At 34.0% G+C, this 14472-nt stretch overlaps 1 protein-coding gene across 1 annotated transcript in view; it reads left to right on the top strand.

The window, feature by feature from the left end:
* Ica1l (islet cell autoantigen 1 like) overlaps window positions 1–14472 on the top strand; it is a 45470-nt gene that overhangs the window by 8349 nt on the left and 22649 nt on the right. Inside the window, exons 4-9 of the mRNA XM_015481281.2 lie at window positions 2641–2764; window positions 4341–4539; window positions 6508–6633; window positions 8324–8422; window positions 9655–9740; window positions 12249–12292. Of these exons, the coding sequence (XP_015336767.1) occupies window positions 2641–2764; window positions 4341–4539; window positions 6508–6633; window positions 8324–8422; window positions 9655–9740; window positions 12249–12292 (678 nt within the window). The remainder of the gene's footprint in view (window positions 1–2640; window positions 2765–4340; window positions 4540–6507; window positions 6634–8323; window positions 8423–9654; window positions 9741–12248; window positions 12293–14472) is intronic.

The following is a 14472-nucleotide window of genomic DNA, read 5'->3' as shown; positions in this document are numbered from 1 at the left end:
AAAAAAAAAAAAAAAAAAAAAAAAAAAAAAAAAAAAAAAGCTCATATACCATCCCATTAAATAAAGAAATCCAGGGCTGGGGATGTGACTCACTGGTAGCCTAGCGGGCATAAGGCCCTGGGTTCAATCACCAACAATTCAGAAAAGAACAGAAATTCAGTAAGGCATAGTTACTCAAGTATTTTATGAGTATCTGCTATGTGTAAGGCTATATGCTTTTCCCAAGGAAATAGTTGGGAGAAACAACTTTTGTAAAAATTAAGAGATGAGTTCATTATAGAAATAAAGACATGACTCTGAATTCCTATAAGTGAAAAATAACTGGAATAGAGCAATGCAACTCTATAAATGGGAATTGAGGTAAAACTTCAAGGGTTTATAGAACTGAATATATGGAGAAAAGATTTGGCATCTAGGGAATGAGCTTAAGAAATGAGAAAAGCATGCATGGGCAGAAGAGTTTCTAACTGAGACTAATAGGGGAATAAAGGAGCAAATGAAGTTTGGGGTCAGATTATTGGGATAGTATATTTTACCAAGCAATTAAAAGCTGTTACAGCCATTGGACCAAAGAAGTCTTGTGATAGAAGTGATGACAAGAAATATTGGCAAGTTTGTTTGTCTTAAATTTTGTCCTGAAATCACTAGATCTTTTAGCACTCTGACAGAACATTTCAGAATAAGGAAGAGATTACACATATGTAGATTTCATTATGTACTTTCTCTTTGAAATTGTATATAAATATGTGTTTTCTTGAAGACTCTTGTATTAATACATCTTCTGTTAGGATTAACATCAGACAAATATGGGAATTACATCAGGCACAAATAGTAAATTAGTACAGTGCTATAAATCTCTCTCTTTTTTGGTGCTGGGGATGGAATCTCTAGGAATTCATGATGAATGCTCAGAATGTTCTCCATTGCTGAGCTACACCCCAACCTCCAGTGTTATAAATATTTATGGAAATCACTTGACTAGGGGAAGAACATATCAGGGTGGGATCTCAGTAGATGTTGCAGGCAGCACAACACACTCGCAGCACACATTCAACCATATTCCCTGTTTTTTTGCATTAATAAAGATAAGACTCAGTGATGCTTATATTCACTTGATACTTTATAATGAAGTATACTAGTTTCTCAGAGATATTTCTGAATCATCATACAAAAATGAGTATTTTTCCTAGTAGTTTTCACTGAGGTACATTTATAAACTTCTGACTCAAAGGAAATGTACATCTCTCAATTAATCAGAATATTAAATTAACATGACTCCCCCCAGTTCCAATCTACTCTGGATCAGGTGAGTTGTTCATAATATGATAAATGGTTTTATTAAAGAGGATACCAGAGAATGTACAGTCACCCCCCATGACACTATCATGTTCTAGAGTCACTTGTAAATATCACAGAGAGAAGCAGCAGGATTGGGGAATCTGTAGATTCTATTGCTGGCTCAGAGGAACATGGGGACGTACCTAAAATTTTAAACTTCAGTTTTTCTGCAGTGCACTAAGGTGAGAGTAGGTATGACATTTGGTTTTGTTTTGTTCAGTTGGACATTTTATAACTTTTCCCACTTATCTATCTTATTGTGGTTAGAGTGTCACTTTATACAATATAATTGTTTCTAAAACTATAGTGAGGGACAACTTTTTTTGTTTTGTGGTTTACTTCTAATCTGACATTTTTGTAAGATGAAGTAAAAGTGGAATTTTAGAAAATGAGATTTAAAAAGACATGTAAACGCAAGTTCTGTTTCTCCCCCTCCTCTTTTTTTTTTTTTAATGTGGATTTGGCACTGAACTTTGGGGCTTGAGCATGCTAAGCATACATTCCACCACTGAGCTGTACCCTAGCCCCCTACTTTTTTATTATTAGATTTGACAGCTAATGACATAGAATGAATTGGACATAACTTTCCTATGTTCATATGGGAATACACAACCCGTGTAACTCCACATCATACACAACCACAATAGGAAGTTATACTCCACGTATGTATAATATGTCAAAATACACTCTACTGTAATGTATATCTAAAAAGAACAAATAAAAAAGAAAAAGAAAAGATCTGACAGTGATAAAATACTCATTCAATTAGCAAAAGTTTCTACACAATTACTCTGGTAACCAATAATTATTGACAGGTGCTAGCCTGAAACTTTTAGGGTTTCTGCAGCAGAACTGTGGACATTTGTGGGTCTGAGATACTAAGGATGAGAATCACTAATAAATCAACAACTATATAAACAGTAAAAAATACTTTGTAAAAGGCAATGAGTCTAAAATGTATTTCTGCACATTTGAAAATGTAATTTTCTTCCTTTTTTTTGTTTTATTTTTTTCACTAAAGATCAGTTTTCCCAAAGCAAGGTCTATCAATTCACTGCATCAAAATGATCTGGAATGCTTGTAAAATGTGTATCTCCAGAAATATAAAATCAGACTCTCTGGAAATGAAGCCCAGGAATTTTCATTTTTACAATAAGTCTTTTCTTCTTCCTTCCTAAGTAATTCTTATATTCCCCAAGTAATTCTTAATATCAGAATTACTGGTGTGAGAATTTTATTTTTTTGTGTATTTTAAATAATTGATGGAATGAAATAATTAACTATACTATATTTTCCCTCTAGTTATATCAGAGGAAGAAAATGAGCTAGGGCTCTTTTTAAAGTTTCAAGCAGAACGGGATGCTACTCAAGCTGGAAAAATGATGGATGCCACTGGCAAGGCACTCTGTTCTTCTGCCAAGCAAAGGTTTACCCATGGCTTTTCATCATGTTTATATCTATAATCTATTTGACAATTTTGACATATGTCTTAAGTTTGCATGTTTGGAAAGGAAAGGTCATTCCAATGAAGAATTAAGGAAAAGAGAAGCATATTGTAGTATACAATTGTTTTGATGCCTAGCTCTTAGTTATTAATTTTGTATTTAAAAGAACTATTCTAAAATTGATGTTCTTCATTGCTTAATTCCTAGAAATAGCCTTTAGGCCTATATTTCTATTTCGTAAATGACTTAATGTAAGAGTCACAGAATGGCTAACATTTAAAATATGAATATTTCCACTTTTTCTTTTCACATTCTAGTTTGATAGGCAAGTGCTCTACCACTGAGCTACCCCACACCCTCTTTCACTTTTTTTTTTTTTTTTTTTTTTGGTACAGAGATTGAACTCAGAGGCACTTAACAACTGAGCCACATCCCCAGCCCTTTTTATATTTTATTTTGAGAAAGGGTCTCACTAAGTTGCTTACGGTTTCGCTAAGTTGCTTAGGCTAGATTTGAACCTGCAATCCTCCTGCTTCAGTCTCCTGGGTTAGGGTTAGGGTTAGGGTTAGGTGTGTGCCACCATGCCCAGCCCTCTTTCACTTTTTTGATATTATACTATCTTTAAGAACATTAAGACTATTCTTTTAAGTGGAATTCAATTTTTTTCTTCTTAATTTTTGTTTTCTATATATCATTTCACGATATTTTAGCATAAAGCTACTTGCCCCAAAGAATCTCCTGTTAATATAATCTGAATTTTTGAATTTCAGAAGAAAAATGAAAACAGGCCTTCTTAGGCCTGTAAAGATGATGTCCAGATTAAGTGGCTTTATTTCAAAGCCACCACATCAGTGCAGTAGTCTATCTTGAAGATAGTGAGACAGAGACTCAGTATAGGGCCCTCTAGTGCCATAAAGTCAAAAGCAGTGTGGAGGAGCTGAATTTGCTTTGTTTCTTAAGTACTTTACCTCATCCTCATATGCTAAGAATTCCATACTCATTAATTCTTCTAGCATTTTATCTGATCTTCTGCACCCAGGCTTTTCCTAAACTTTCCAAATAAAAGGCTGTGTATGAATTGGATTGTGTTTTATGAATTCAGGTTCTCTGTTCCCTGAGAACTTTTTTCTAAATGGTAGGGTTACTTGGCAGATTATCTATGCATGAACTAATATCCACAATGTTGCAAACATTATAGATTTTCTTAAGTAAAAAAGGAAGTACAAAATATCATTATTAATTATTCAAAATTGGCTATGTTATTTCTATTTGCTTTCTCTATCTCTTTAGCCATCTTGATAATTTCCTATCTGTAAACTAATTTTTAAATTTTTTATTTATATATGACAGCGGAATGCATTACAATTCTTATTACACATATAGAGCACAATTTTTCATATCTCTGGTTGTATACACAGTATATTCACACCAATTTGTGTCTTCATACCTGTACTATAAACTAATATTTATAGCACAATGCTTTTTGATTGATTGGTTTAAACTTTTGTTTTACATGTGGGATGTACAACCCTCTGATTCTTACCTCTCTGTCACCAGACTGGCCTTGTGTACTCCTCTGTCTCGTCTTAAGCAAGAAGTAACAACCTTCAGTCAAAGGGCAGTATCAGATACCTTGATGACAATTAATAGGATGGAGCAGGCACGCACAGAATACAGAGGAGCTCTCCTGTGGATGAAAGATGTCTCCCAAGAACTGGACCCAGACACCTTGAAACAAGTGGAAAAGTTCAGAAAAGTATGAAAATATGTCACTTTCCTTTTCTAGTTACATAAAATATGGAACTGATACAGAATGAAGATTATAAAATATGATTATATACTAATACTGGACTGTTTTTTAAAAAATATGCTTTATTATGAATTCTTGGTTGTGTGGAGATTTTGGTTAAAGTATAAAAGGTTGTTATTCTTCTATTTTTACTCTTTGAATGGCATGGTATCCCTACCTCAACAGTCTTTTTTTTTTAATGTGTGTGTGTTCTCTTTTTTTAATATTTATTTTTTAGCTTTAGGTGGACACAATATCTTTATTTTATTTTTATGTGGTGCTGAGGATCGAACCCAGTGTCTCACGCATGCCAGGCGAGCGCACTACGGCTTGAGCCACATCCCCAGTACCCTCATCAGTCTTTTTACTAATCTTTTTTATCCCCCTCATAACCTAATTACACTTTAAATGTTCTTTATCTGGACTTTTGGAACTTGTTTGTAGGAAGAAAACTGTTTATTACTGAGGAAAGAATATCTAATTTAAGTAAAAATTTGTGTAAAATTATTAATTTTAAGAAAAGGGAAGGTTCGTAAATTTTTCATTCTGCCAAAATACAAAGTTTGACCACAAACCTTGTAAGCAACTATCTATGTATGGACAAATGTTTTTGCTAAATAAGCTTATTATAAACCATATCCTCTACATTTACTATGCCTGGACATTAAATTTCATTCATTCATTCATTCATTTCATAGAGAAGCTATAATAAATATTTCCTATTGATGGAGCTGTATACTGTGCCAGCTATTGTAAGTGGTTTGCCTCATTGATTACTCCCAACAGCCTTGTAAAGTAAGTGAACACATGACCTCAAGCCCCAGAAACCTTTTATTCCATCCCTGTTACAATCCTTGTCAATTAGAATTCAGTGCAAGGGGGTGGTTGCACAACATTGTGAATGCCATAAATGCCACTGAATTGTACACTTTAAAATGGTTACTTGTAATGTTATGTGAATTTCATTTCAATTAAAAAAGAAAAACAAGAACGCAATCCAAATTCCTATCTGAACTAAAAAAGCTCTGCATTGTCTGATCCCTGGTCCTTCTACAGTCTCATCCTGTGCTTGCTTCCAGTGCTCCAAGAAGAATATACTCTACCCTATGCCTTCCTTTTTTGAAAACTTGATAAGCTCTTTGCCCTCTCCCACTCGTAGAACCCTTGTCCTTGTTTTTCCCTGGTCCTGCAATACTCTTCATTGCGTCTCAGCATAGCCTGCTCATCATCTTTTGTCTCAATTGAAATGTGAGGCATAAACTCACCAAAGTTTGCCCAATTTTATTAAAAGTAGTCACCCATTTTTTCAACTTATTTGCTATTTTGCAGCCTGAGATTATATTGTATATTTATTTACTATGTTTTTTTCCTGTGCCTTTCTACCCAGAGATGGTAGGAAAGTATCATAATATCCTAGTACCTTGAAGAGTACTTTGCATGTAATAGATAGCTCATAAATATTCATTGAATAAATGAATTAAAAGTTGAGTGTTCACATTACTCAATCACTCCTGACTCACTCTCTGTATAAGAAATAGGCCTGAGTTTAAATTTATGAATGGCTCCATGATTCAGAAATATTATTAATGCTTCTCAATATTTTAATTAAGTCCCATTTCCATTTATTCTTCTGCATGTAGACAAATACTGTCCATAATCCTGAACATCTTAGGTCTTTCTTTTTATTTGGATTTTTTCTTATTAACTATATAATTTCCATCTATCATCTCATACTTTCTCAACCTAAAGATATCTACTAGAAAGAATCTTTTACAGTTCTTTAGAGTCTTCATTAATCACGGAATATTAATAATACTGGGCAGAGGAATTGGTATCCTTTATTACAATTTCATGTGTCTGAAAACATTTATTATGAACTTGTATGCTATATTTATATCTGTATTATAGGTAATAATAGCATTTTTGTGATTACAGGTACAGATCCAAGTGAGAAATAGCAAAAGTTCTTTTGACAAATTAAAGATGGATGTTTGTCAGAAAGTGGATTTACTTGGAGCTAGTCGCTGCAATATGTTATCTCATTCACTCACTACCTACCAGGTACCCACCTCCATGGTCAGCATGCCCTTGCAGTAAAGATGAGTGGTGAGATTCCTTTTTAAAAGTTGTCTAAAGGGTACAAATAAATTATAGTTGATCAGATTCCTTTGAATCTGCTGTAATTGATTCATTGAGGTTACAACAGTCAGAAAATTATAAAGTCCTAAACTGAAAAAGACCTTAGAGATTATCTACTCTTGTAGCTTCACATTATTCTCCTTGGTGTTCTAGGGAGAGAGGGGACCACTTACCTGTAAATGGAAATGTTGAGAAGGCTAAATACAAGACCCCATTAGCTTTGATTCAACTAGAGCTTTTCAATTTCTCACTTTAAATTTCTACATAAACTTTCATATGAAGCAAAGATATTGTGGCTCCAAAAGTTTGAAAGATTTTCTGTCATTTTATGGATGAGAAAAGTGAAACCTATGAGAATTAAAATAAATAGCAATATTGAATTCAAAAACATAACTTTTCTTTTTTTTAAGAGAGAAGAGAGAGAGAATTTTTTATTATTTATTTTTCAGTTTTCGGTGGAAAAACATAACTTTTCTAATTCTAGGTCATGTGTTTTTTTCATTCTGCCATATTACCATCCTAAATAGCTTTCTCCTCAGAGGTCTTACTTCTGCTTTAATTACCCCAAATCACACATAAATAACACATAATGAATAAGTTAGATATTAATAAGCAGCAGTTGCTGACTTTAATGTATATCTGTAAATAGCAAAGTAAAATGAACTGTACTTACATAGGAAAATAATAATAAAACTAAAGGAAATAGGTATTAACTCTATAGGGAATCTACCTAATTCAGTTCAAAACTATGGAATGTAGGAATCAAGAAAGATTCATTTGAACTGAGCATGATGGCACACACCTGTGATCCCAGCAGCTTGGGAGGCTGAGATAGGAAGACTGTGAGTTCAAAGCCAACCTCAGCAAAAGTGAGGTGCTAAGCAACTCAGTGAGACCCTGCCTCTAAATAAAATACAAAATAGGGATGGGGATGTGGCTTGGTGGGCAAGTGCCTCCAAGTTCAATCCCCAGTACCAAAAAAAAAGATGCATTTGAAAATAAAAAGTGCATGACTATTTGTGAAGCATGATGCCGTAACCCAATAACTATTAGTTCAGTTCTTTTATTTTCTCCACTCATTCCCTTCACTTTGAATACAAACACTGAAGCAACAACGAAAATTTTCAATTACCTGAGTTAGCTTGAGAACAACACATTTTTGGAACAAATCTTTCTTGAACCCTCAATGAAAAGCCAAATTAGTGGTAAATATTTTCTCAAAAAGATGCTCTTATATGATAGCAACATAAAGATTATACATTATGTCTATCCTTCTATAGTGATTGGCATTTCCATGCTTTTAACATTTTGCTTTTGGATTCCTCAGGTGTTCTGATCCATTAGTTTTCTTTCTTTTAGCTGCAGTCACTCTCTAGGCTCTAGTGTGCATTCCAGTGCTGTTTAAAAAATAGGCACACATGCATGCAGACATTGGTGCTAACTTTCATGTAAAGTTATGATTTATAGTTCAACTTTTCTTGAACAATTGAATTTAGTGCCTGCTGTTTCTTGTGCAGCAACTATTCATATACTACACTAGTGAGGAAATAGAGCACAGAACTGATCGTGGAGGAGAAGCAGAACTATAGTGTCACCTTTTCTTTTTCTGCAGAGAACACTGCTTGGATTTTGGCAGAAAACAGCTCAAATGATGTCCCAAATCTGTGAGGGCTGTGTTGGCTTTCATCCATATGATTTTGTAGCTTTCAAGGTACATTTCTTCCCCCTGTTTTCTTGCTTTGACTTATTATACTTCATTTGGGTGATAACATTGAAACTATTTTTTGCTAAGTTTAATTTCTTTTTTTTAAAGAGAGAGAGAGAGAATTTTTTAATATTTAGTTTTTAGTTTTTTTTTTCGGCAGACACAACATCTTTGTTTGTGTGTGGTGCTGAGGATCGAACCCGGGCCGCACGCATGCCAGGCGAGCGCGCTACCGCTTGAGCCACATCCCCAGCCCTAATTTCAAATTTATAAAATATCAGGCAACATTTTCCTGCACTCTTTCAGCCAAGGATCAGCACTTGCCTTATTCCAAATGCTGCCAGCAAGACTAAAAGCCATGGAAATACTGCTGGCAGATTCAAGGTATTAGGGAATGTGGGCGAGTGAAAAGAAAATTAAAATGCAAAGGAGATTTTTTAAAGGCTATAGAAGGAAAAATTTAATGGGAACAAGTGATGGGAACTGATCATGTTCAACTAAAGAAGTTTAAAAGACAAATTTCCTTGTTTTACTCTTATATAGATATGGTTAATGATGCCCCAAATATGCCAGTTATGGTCATTACTATGTGTAATGTCTCTTGCAACGCAAGAGACTACTAACATATTAGATCAGTTCTTTCTGAAACAGTTACATGTGAAAGATGCTTTTTGGCTATGATTACAGAGCTTTTGACATCTGTATGTCTTACAGTCATCTTTGCGTGTGGCTCATCCAGAAGAGTCACACTGTGATAGTCATTTCTTCAGTTCTGATAGCCTAGATTTCAGTACCTTTTAACTTGCCATTGTGCCTTGTTTTCAGTAGAGCATGAAATGGGTTGCTGTTGTATTTCTTCAAGTTGAATATAATATTTGCAATGGGTTCATATCCTGTAACCATATATTACTGGGCTTTGGGATGGATTTTTATCTTATGTTCTGACATGGTATCTTCCAGCCCCAAAGATGCCCTTAAAGTTTCTTTTACTTTTTCTATAGTTGTTAAACCAGTCTGTCTCTAGTCCACATCACAGTGTCTGCGGTTACCACAGGCAGCCAGGATAAACAAGTACATATGTGGGGCTCAGTTCAAATCACATTAGCACATATTTACCATATTTCTCACTCTAGTTCAGAACTATTTCTACATTGTTTTTTAGAGTTTTTATTCTAATTTTGCATGCAAAGAGAAACAGATTCTTTCCATCTACTTAACATTGAATTTCTTATCTTTAGAGACTACAAGATACTCCAAAGAAACTTTCTGAAGATCACAAAGAAGAACAAATAGAAGGCAGTTTTCTTACTGAAAACCTCCATAAGTAAGCCAGCAAATCTATATACTGTAAGGGAAGTCCTGGACACCATCCTATGATATATGTGGGAAGAATTGTTTCTTCTCTTGTTCATTAATACTTATTTCTACCTCATTTTTACAAACAACACATTTGTTGTTTCAAAACATTTGTTTTGTTTTTTCTTCCCTCATTTTTAACACTACAGGTAAAGGAAGTAACAGGAGTACTAAACAAATTGTGGTGATACTCCAGATTCTGTCATTTGGGAGTCTTATATTAAGAGCCATGAGTACCTCTGTTGCAGGGACAGGATGAGAGAAGCAAGGGACAAGGGCCAGCAATTGTGAGAAAAGCTATTAAAAATCTATAGCAACTCAAGAAGCTGAGTCAGGAGGATTACAGGTTCAAGGCCAACTTAGTAAGACCCTGTTTCAAAATAAATAAATAAATAGATAGATAGATAAGACTGGGGATATGGCTCAGTGGTAGAGTATCCCTGGGTTCAGTCCCCAGTACTGGGGGGCGGGAATCTATCTTTATAACAACACAGATAGGACTGGAACTGGTTACGTACATCCTTCTTATTACCTGTTTCCCTCTTATTAAATCTTCCCCCTGTTTCTCTTTCAGAGTGCCACAATTATTTTAAGCAGATTGACTCAATATAACAACAAATTCAGAAATTAGGCCCAAATAATTACAAACCATTATTGCTGAATCAAAGGTGATCCTAAATATAAGGCATTTCCCCATTTTTCTCTATAGGAAATCCAAACCGATTTTTTTTTTTTTTTTTTTTGGTAGTGGTGCTGGAGATTGAACCCAGGGGCTTGTGCATGAAAGGCAAGCACTCTATCAACTGAGCTATATATCCCCAGCCACCAAACCAAATTTTTAGCTAACTTAAATATATAAATGTTTTAGATCAATGTTTAGTAAATGTTTAGCTGTACATTAAACTTACCTTAATTACATATTGACATTTGAAATCATATGCTGCTAGGCGTGGTGGAGCACGCCTATGATTCCAGCAACTCAGGAGGCTGAGACAGGAGGATCACAAGTTCAAGGTTAGCCTCAGCAACTTAGTGAGACCCTGTCTCAAAATAAAATATAAAAAGGACTAGGGATGTAGCTTGGTGGTATGGAAACCTTGGGCTCAGTTTTTTAAAAAATAACAAAAATATCATATGCTAAATGAAATATATTAATCTAGTATTTTTATTCTCATATTTCATGGAAGTTTTATTCAGAAGCTTCTCATGCATCTTCAAGATGATGAGAACATCTTTTTGAGTTAACTAACAGATTCCTAAGCACTTCACCTTCTCTTCCATCTAAGTTGTTTAAGAAAAATATACACATAACTGTCATTGGAAATTTTGTTTCAAGTTAAATATCTTTCTGCTTTATAGGATTTCTTTTAGTATTTGCAAATAAATATTATATTGCTTTTTAAGTGTCTTTAAAGACTTATTAAAATACATCTAATACTAGCAATTATGAGATTATGCCCTAGGAATAATGGCTAAATCTGTATTCAATCTCTTTATCTCATTTTTTTATTATTACATGGATTCTATAAATCAACACATTAGATAGAAGCCCTAAACATCCAAAATTAATATTGACTGAGGATATTTTAGGCAAATGTCTCTTCTTTCACAAACATCACTTTATTCTTTAAAATAGAACTCCCCTACTTTTTTCTGGAATATTCTTCATTCCCTTCATTTATTTCCTAAGAGTTCTTAAACAAAACCCTCTAAAACTTGAAAATAAAACTTCTTACAGAGTTCTCTAAAATGCTTACACCAGAGGTGTTTCACATTTCATAACTTTTGGGATTTTGGAATATTTGCATATACATAATGAGATATCTTAGAATGGGACCTAAGTCTAAACATGAATTCATATATGTTTCATACACATTACCTGAGGAAATTTATATTTTTAATAATTTTGGGCATAGTGTCGAATTTTTCCTCTTGTGGTATCATGTTCTCAAAAATTTTAGATTTAAGAACATTTGGATTTTTAAATTAAGGATGCTCAACCTTGAATTTAGCACAGTTCCTGCAATGCTGATGTACAGATACTCAGTAAGTGATTACTGAAAGCATAGAGATCTTTAAAACAGAAAATACTCTCAGATGTAAATTTTGTGAGATCTACAGATAAGTGTTTTTAAGTTTCCTGACTTTAAAAAAGTTGTTTTTTTAAAACCATGCCAGGTGCTGTAACACACGCCTGTAATCCCAACAGCTTGGGAGGCTGAGGCAGGAGGATCAAGAGTTCAAAGTCAGCCTCAGTAATTTAGTGAGGCACTAAGCAACTAACTAAGCAACTGTCTCTAATAAAATAGTTTTAGAAATATAGGGCTGGGGATATGGTTAAGGATCCCTGTTTAAGCATCCCTGGGTTCAATCCCCAGTAACTCCCCTGATAAAAGTTTTTTTAAACCATATTAAACTGAGGAATATGAATTCCAAATGTATTTTAACTAAAATCCATGTATTTTCTTTACTTCAGGGTAGTTTTGTCAGAAGAGGAAGCAAGCTTTGGGAGTGAACCAGGTGAGATGGTAAATTCTTTACTTTGTAATGGTCAAATTAGATGTTAAAAGTTTATCCCAATTTTTAACACAGAGATTGTGTTAATATCCATTCAATTTTTTAAAATGCTAAGTTTTTGTTCTGTACACTTTCATGTTATCTTTCAAGGAGTGCCTAATTAGAGGGTCTAGTAGTCTTTTTTAGGTAGGTGCTTTTAAATGCAGAAATCTATTTTACAGGGCTGCATGATTAAGTTTCAAGTTTTCTTCACACTTAAATTTGTGTTCTTATTTTTAAAATAAATATTATATATGTATATATACATATATGTGTGTATATACATATATTTGATACATATATATGCATGTATATATATATACATATGTATTCAACATATTTGAATCACTGTGGTAAAAAAAGAGTATAGAAAAAGTGAATTTGAATACTTTTTTTGGGTTCCGGGGATTGAATTCAGGGGCACTCAACCATTGAACCAAATCCCCAGCCCTTTTTGTATTTTATTTAGATACAGGGTCTCACTGAGTTGCTTAGCCCCTTGCAGTTGTTGAGACTGGTTTTGAACTCTCGATCCTCCTGCCTTAGCCTCCCAAGCTGCTGGGATTACAGGCGTGTGCCACTGTGCCTGGCTGAATCCTTAGTTGTTTTTTTTTAAATATTTTATAGTTGTACATGGACACAATACCTTTATTTATTATTATGTGGTGCTGAGAATTGAACCCAGGGCCTCACATATGCTAGGCAAGCACTCTACCACTGAGCCACAACCCCAGCCCTGAATCCTTAGTTTTTGAAAGCAAATCACTTATGCCGCTCTCAGTTGTATCATCTGAAATATGAGTAATTTGTGCCTACCTTAACAGGAACATTAAGGATAGAGATAATATTTACAAATTACATAGCACATAGCAATAAAAATGAGAGGTACTTATGTATATTCAAATATGTACATAAATAGATTATATGGATAAAATATTTTAAGAAGCCATAATTATGAATTTATATATGTAACACAGCTTCAAAATTTATGTTCAAAAGGTTAACTATGGTTTTGTGTATATCCTGTACCTAAAAAATAGAGAATATTCTTTAAAAGTCATAAAGAAAATATACTGAACATTATTGTAATTTCACTCTTCAGTCATAGTATTATCTTTAAAATCCTGCTGTGTGGGTAATTATATCCCCTTTTAAGTTCCAGACATTCATTTGGTCTTTATTCCTTTTTTCTTGTTTAATCTTGTTATAGGTTTACTCATTTCATTATTTTTTAATAAACTAACTTATAGCTTTGTTAATCTTCTCTATTGAATTTTTGTTTTCTGTTTTATTAATTTTGGTTCTTTATCATTTTTACTTTTCATATATCACACAAGTTTTGGAAAAAGCACCTTTAATCTGAGTGTGGTAGTCCACGCTGATCTGATAGTCCAGCTACTTGGAGAGACTGAGGTGGGAGAATCACTTTGAGCCTAGGAATTTGAGGTCAGTTTGGGTAACAAAGCTAGACCCTGTCCAAAAAAAAAAGACCACTAGATGGGGTCAAGTTGTATTTAGTGATGAAGCTGCATGAGGCTCTAGGTCCTATCCTAGAACAAAAACAAAACAAAATGAAAAACCCCACAAACAAAACCATTCCAAATAACACTTTGTGTAGGTATATTTTAAATACCATAAAACTCAGTCATTCTAAGTATACAAGTAGTTTTTAGTTACTACTGAGAGGTGCAACCATTTCCATAAATCAGCTTTACAACATTTTCATCCCCTCAATAAGATCCCTTATGCCCATTTGCAGTATTCCTATTCCTATCCCCAGCCAGTCATTGACCTACTTTTGTTTGTTTGCTTTTGTGACGGAGTGTTACTAAATGGCCCAGGCTGCGCTGAACTCACAATCCTCCTGTGTCAGCCTCTCAAGTAGCTGAGATTATAGGTGTATGCCACCCTCCCAGTGGTTTCTCATTTATATTTGGACCTGTGCTTCTGTTTTCTATTTGTTTTATCACTCACTCCCATGCTTTTATCTCTGGTATTGGCTTAATATTTGAAGTTCTTATTGTTTGTTTTAAAATTTTTCTCTGTTCTTTCTTTTTTCCATGAACTGATTTGAAAGTTATACATTTTATTTCCATCTTTTGTGGTCTAATTTTATCCTGCTTACCTAATAAAGTCCAAGGTTC

The sequence above is a fragment of the Marmota marmota genome, unplaced genomic scaffold, assembly GCF_001458135.2.
Source record: "Marmota marmota marmota unplaced genomic scaffold, marMar, whole genome shotgun sequence".
Classification (NCBI taxonomy): Eukaryota; Metazoa; Chordata; class Mammalia; order Rodentia; family Sciuridae; genus Marmota; species Marmota marmota.
The sequence above is the reverse complement of the archived record's forward strand: the minus strand, read 5'-3'. Positions and strand labels throughout refer to the sequence as shown.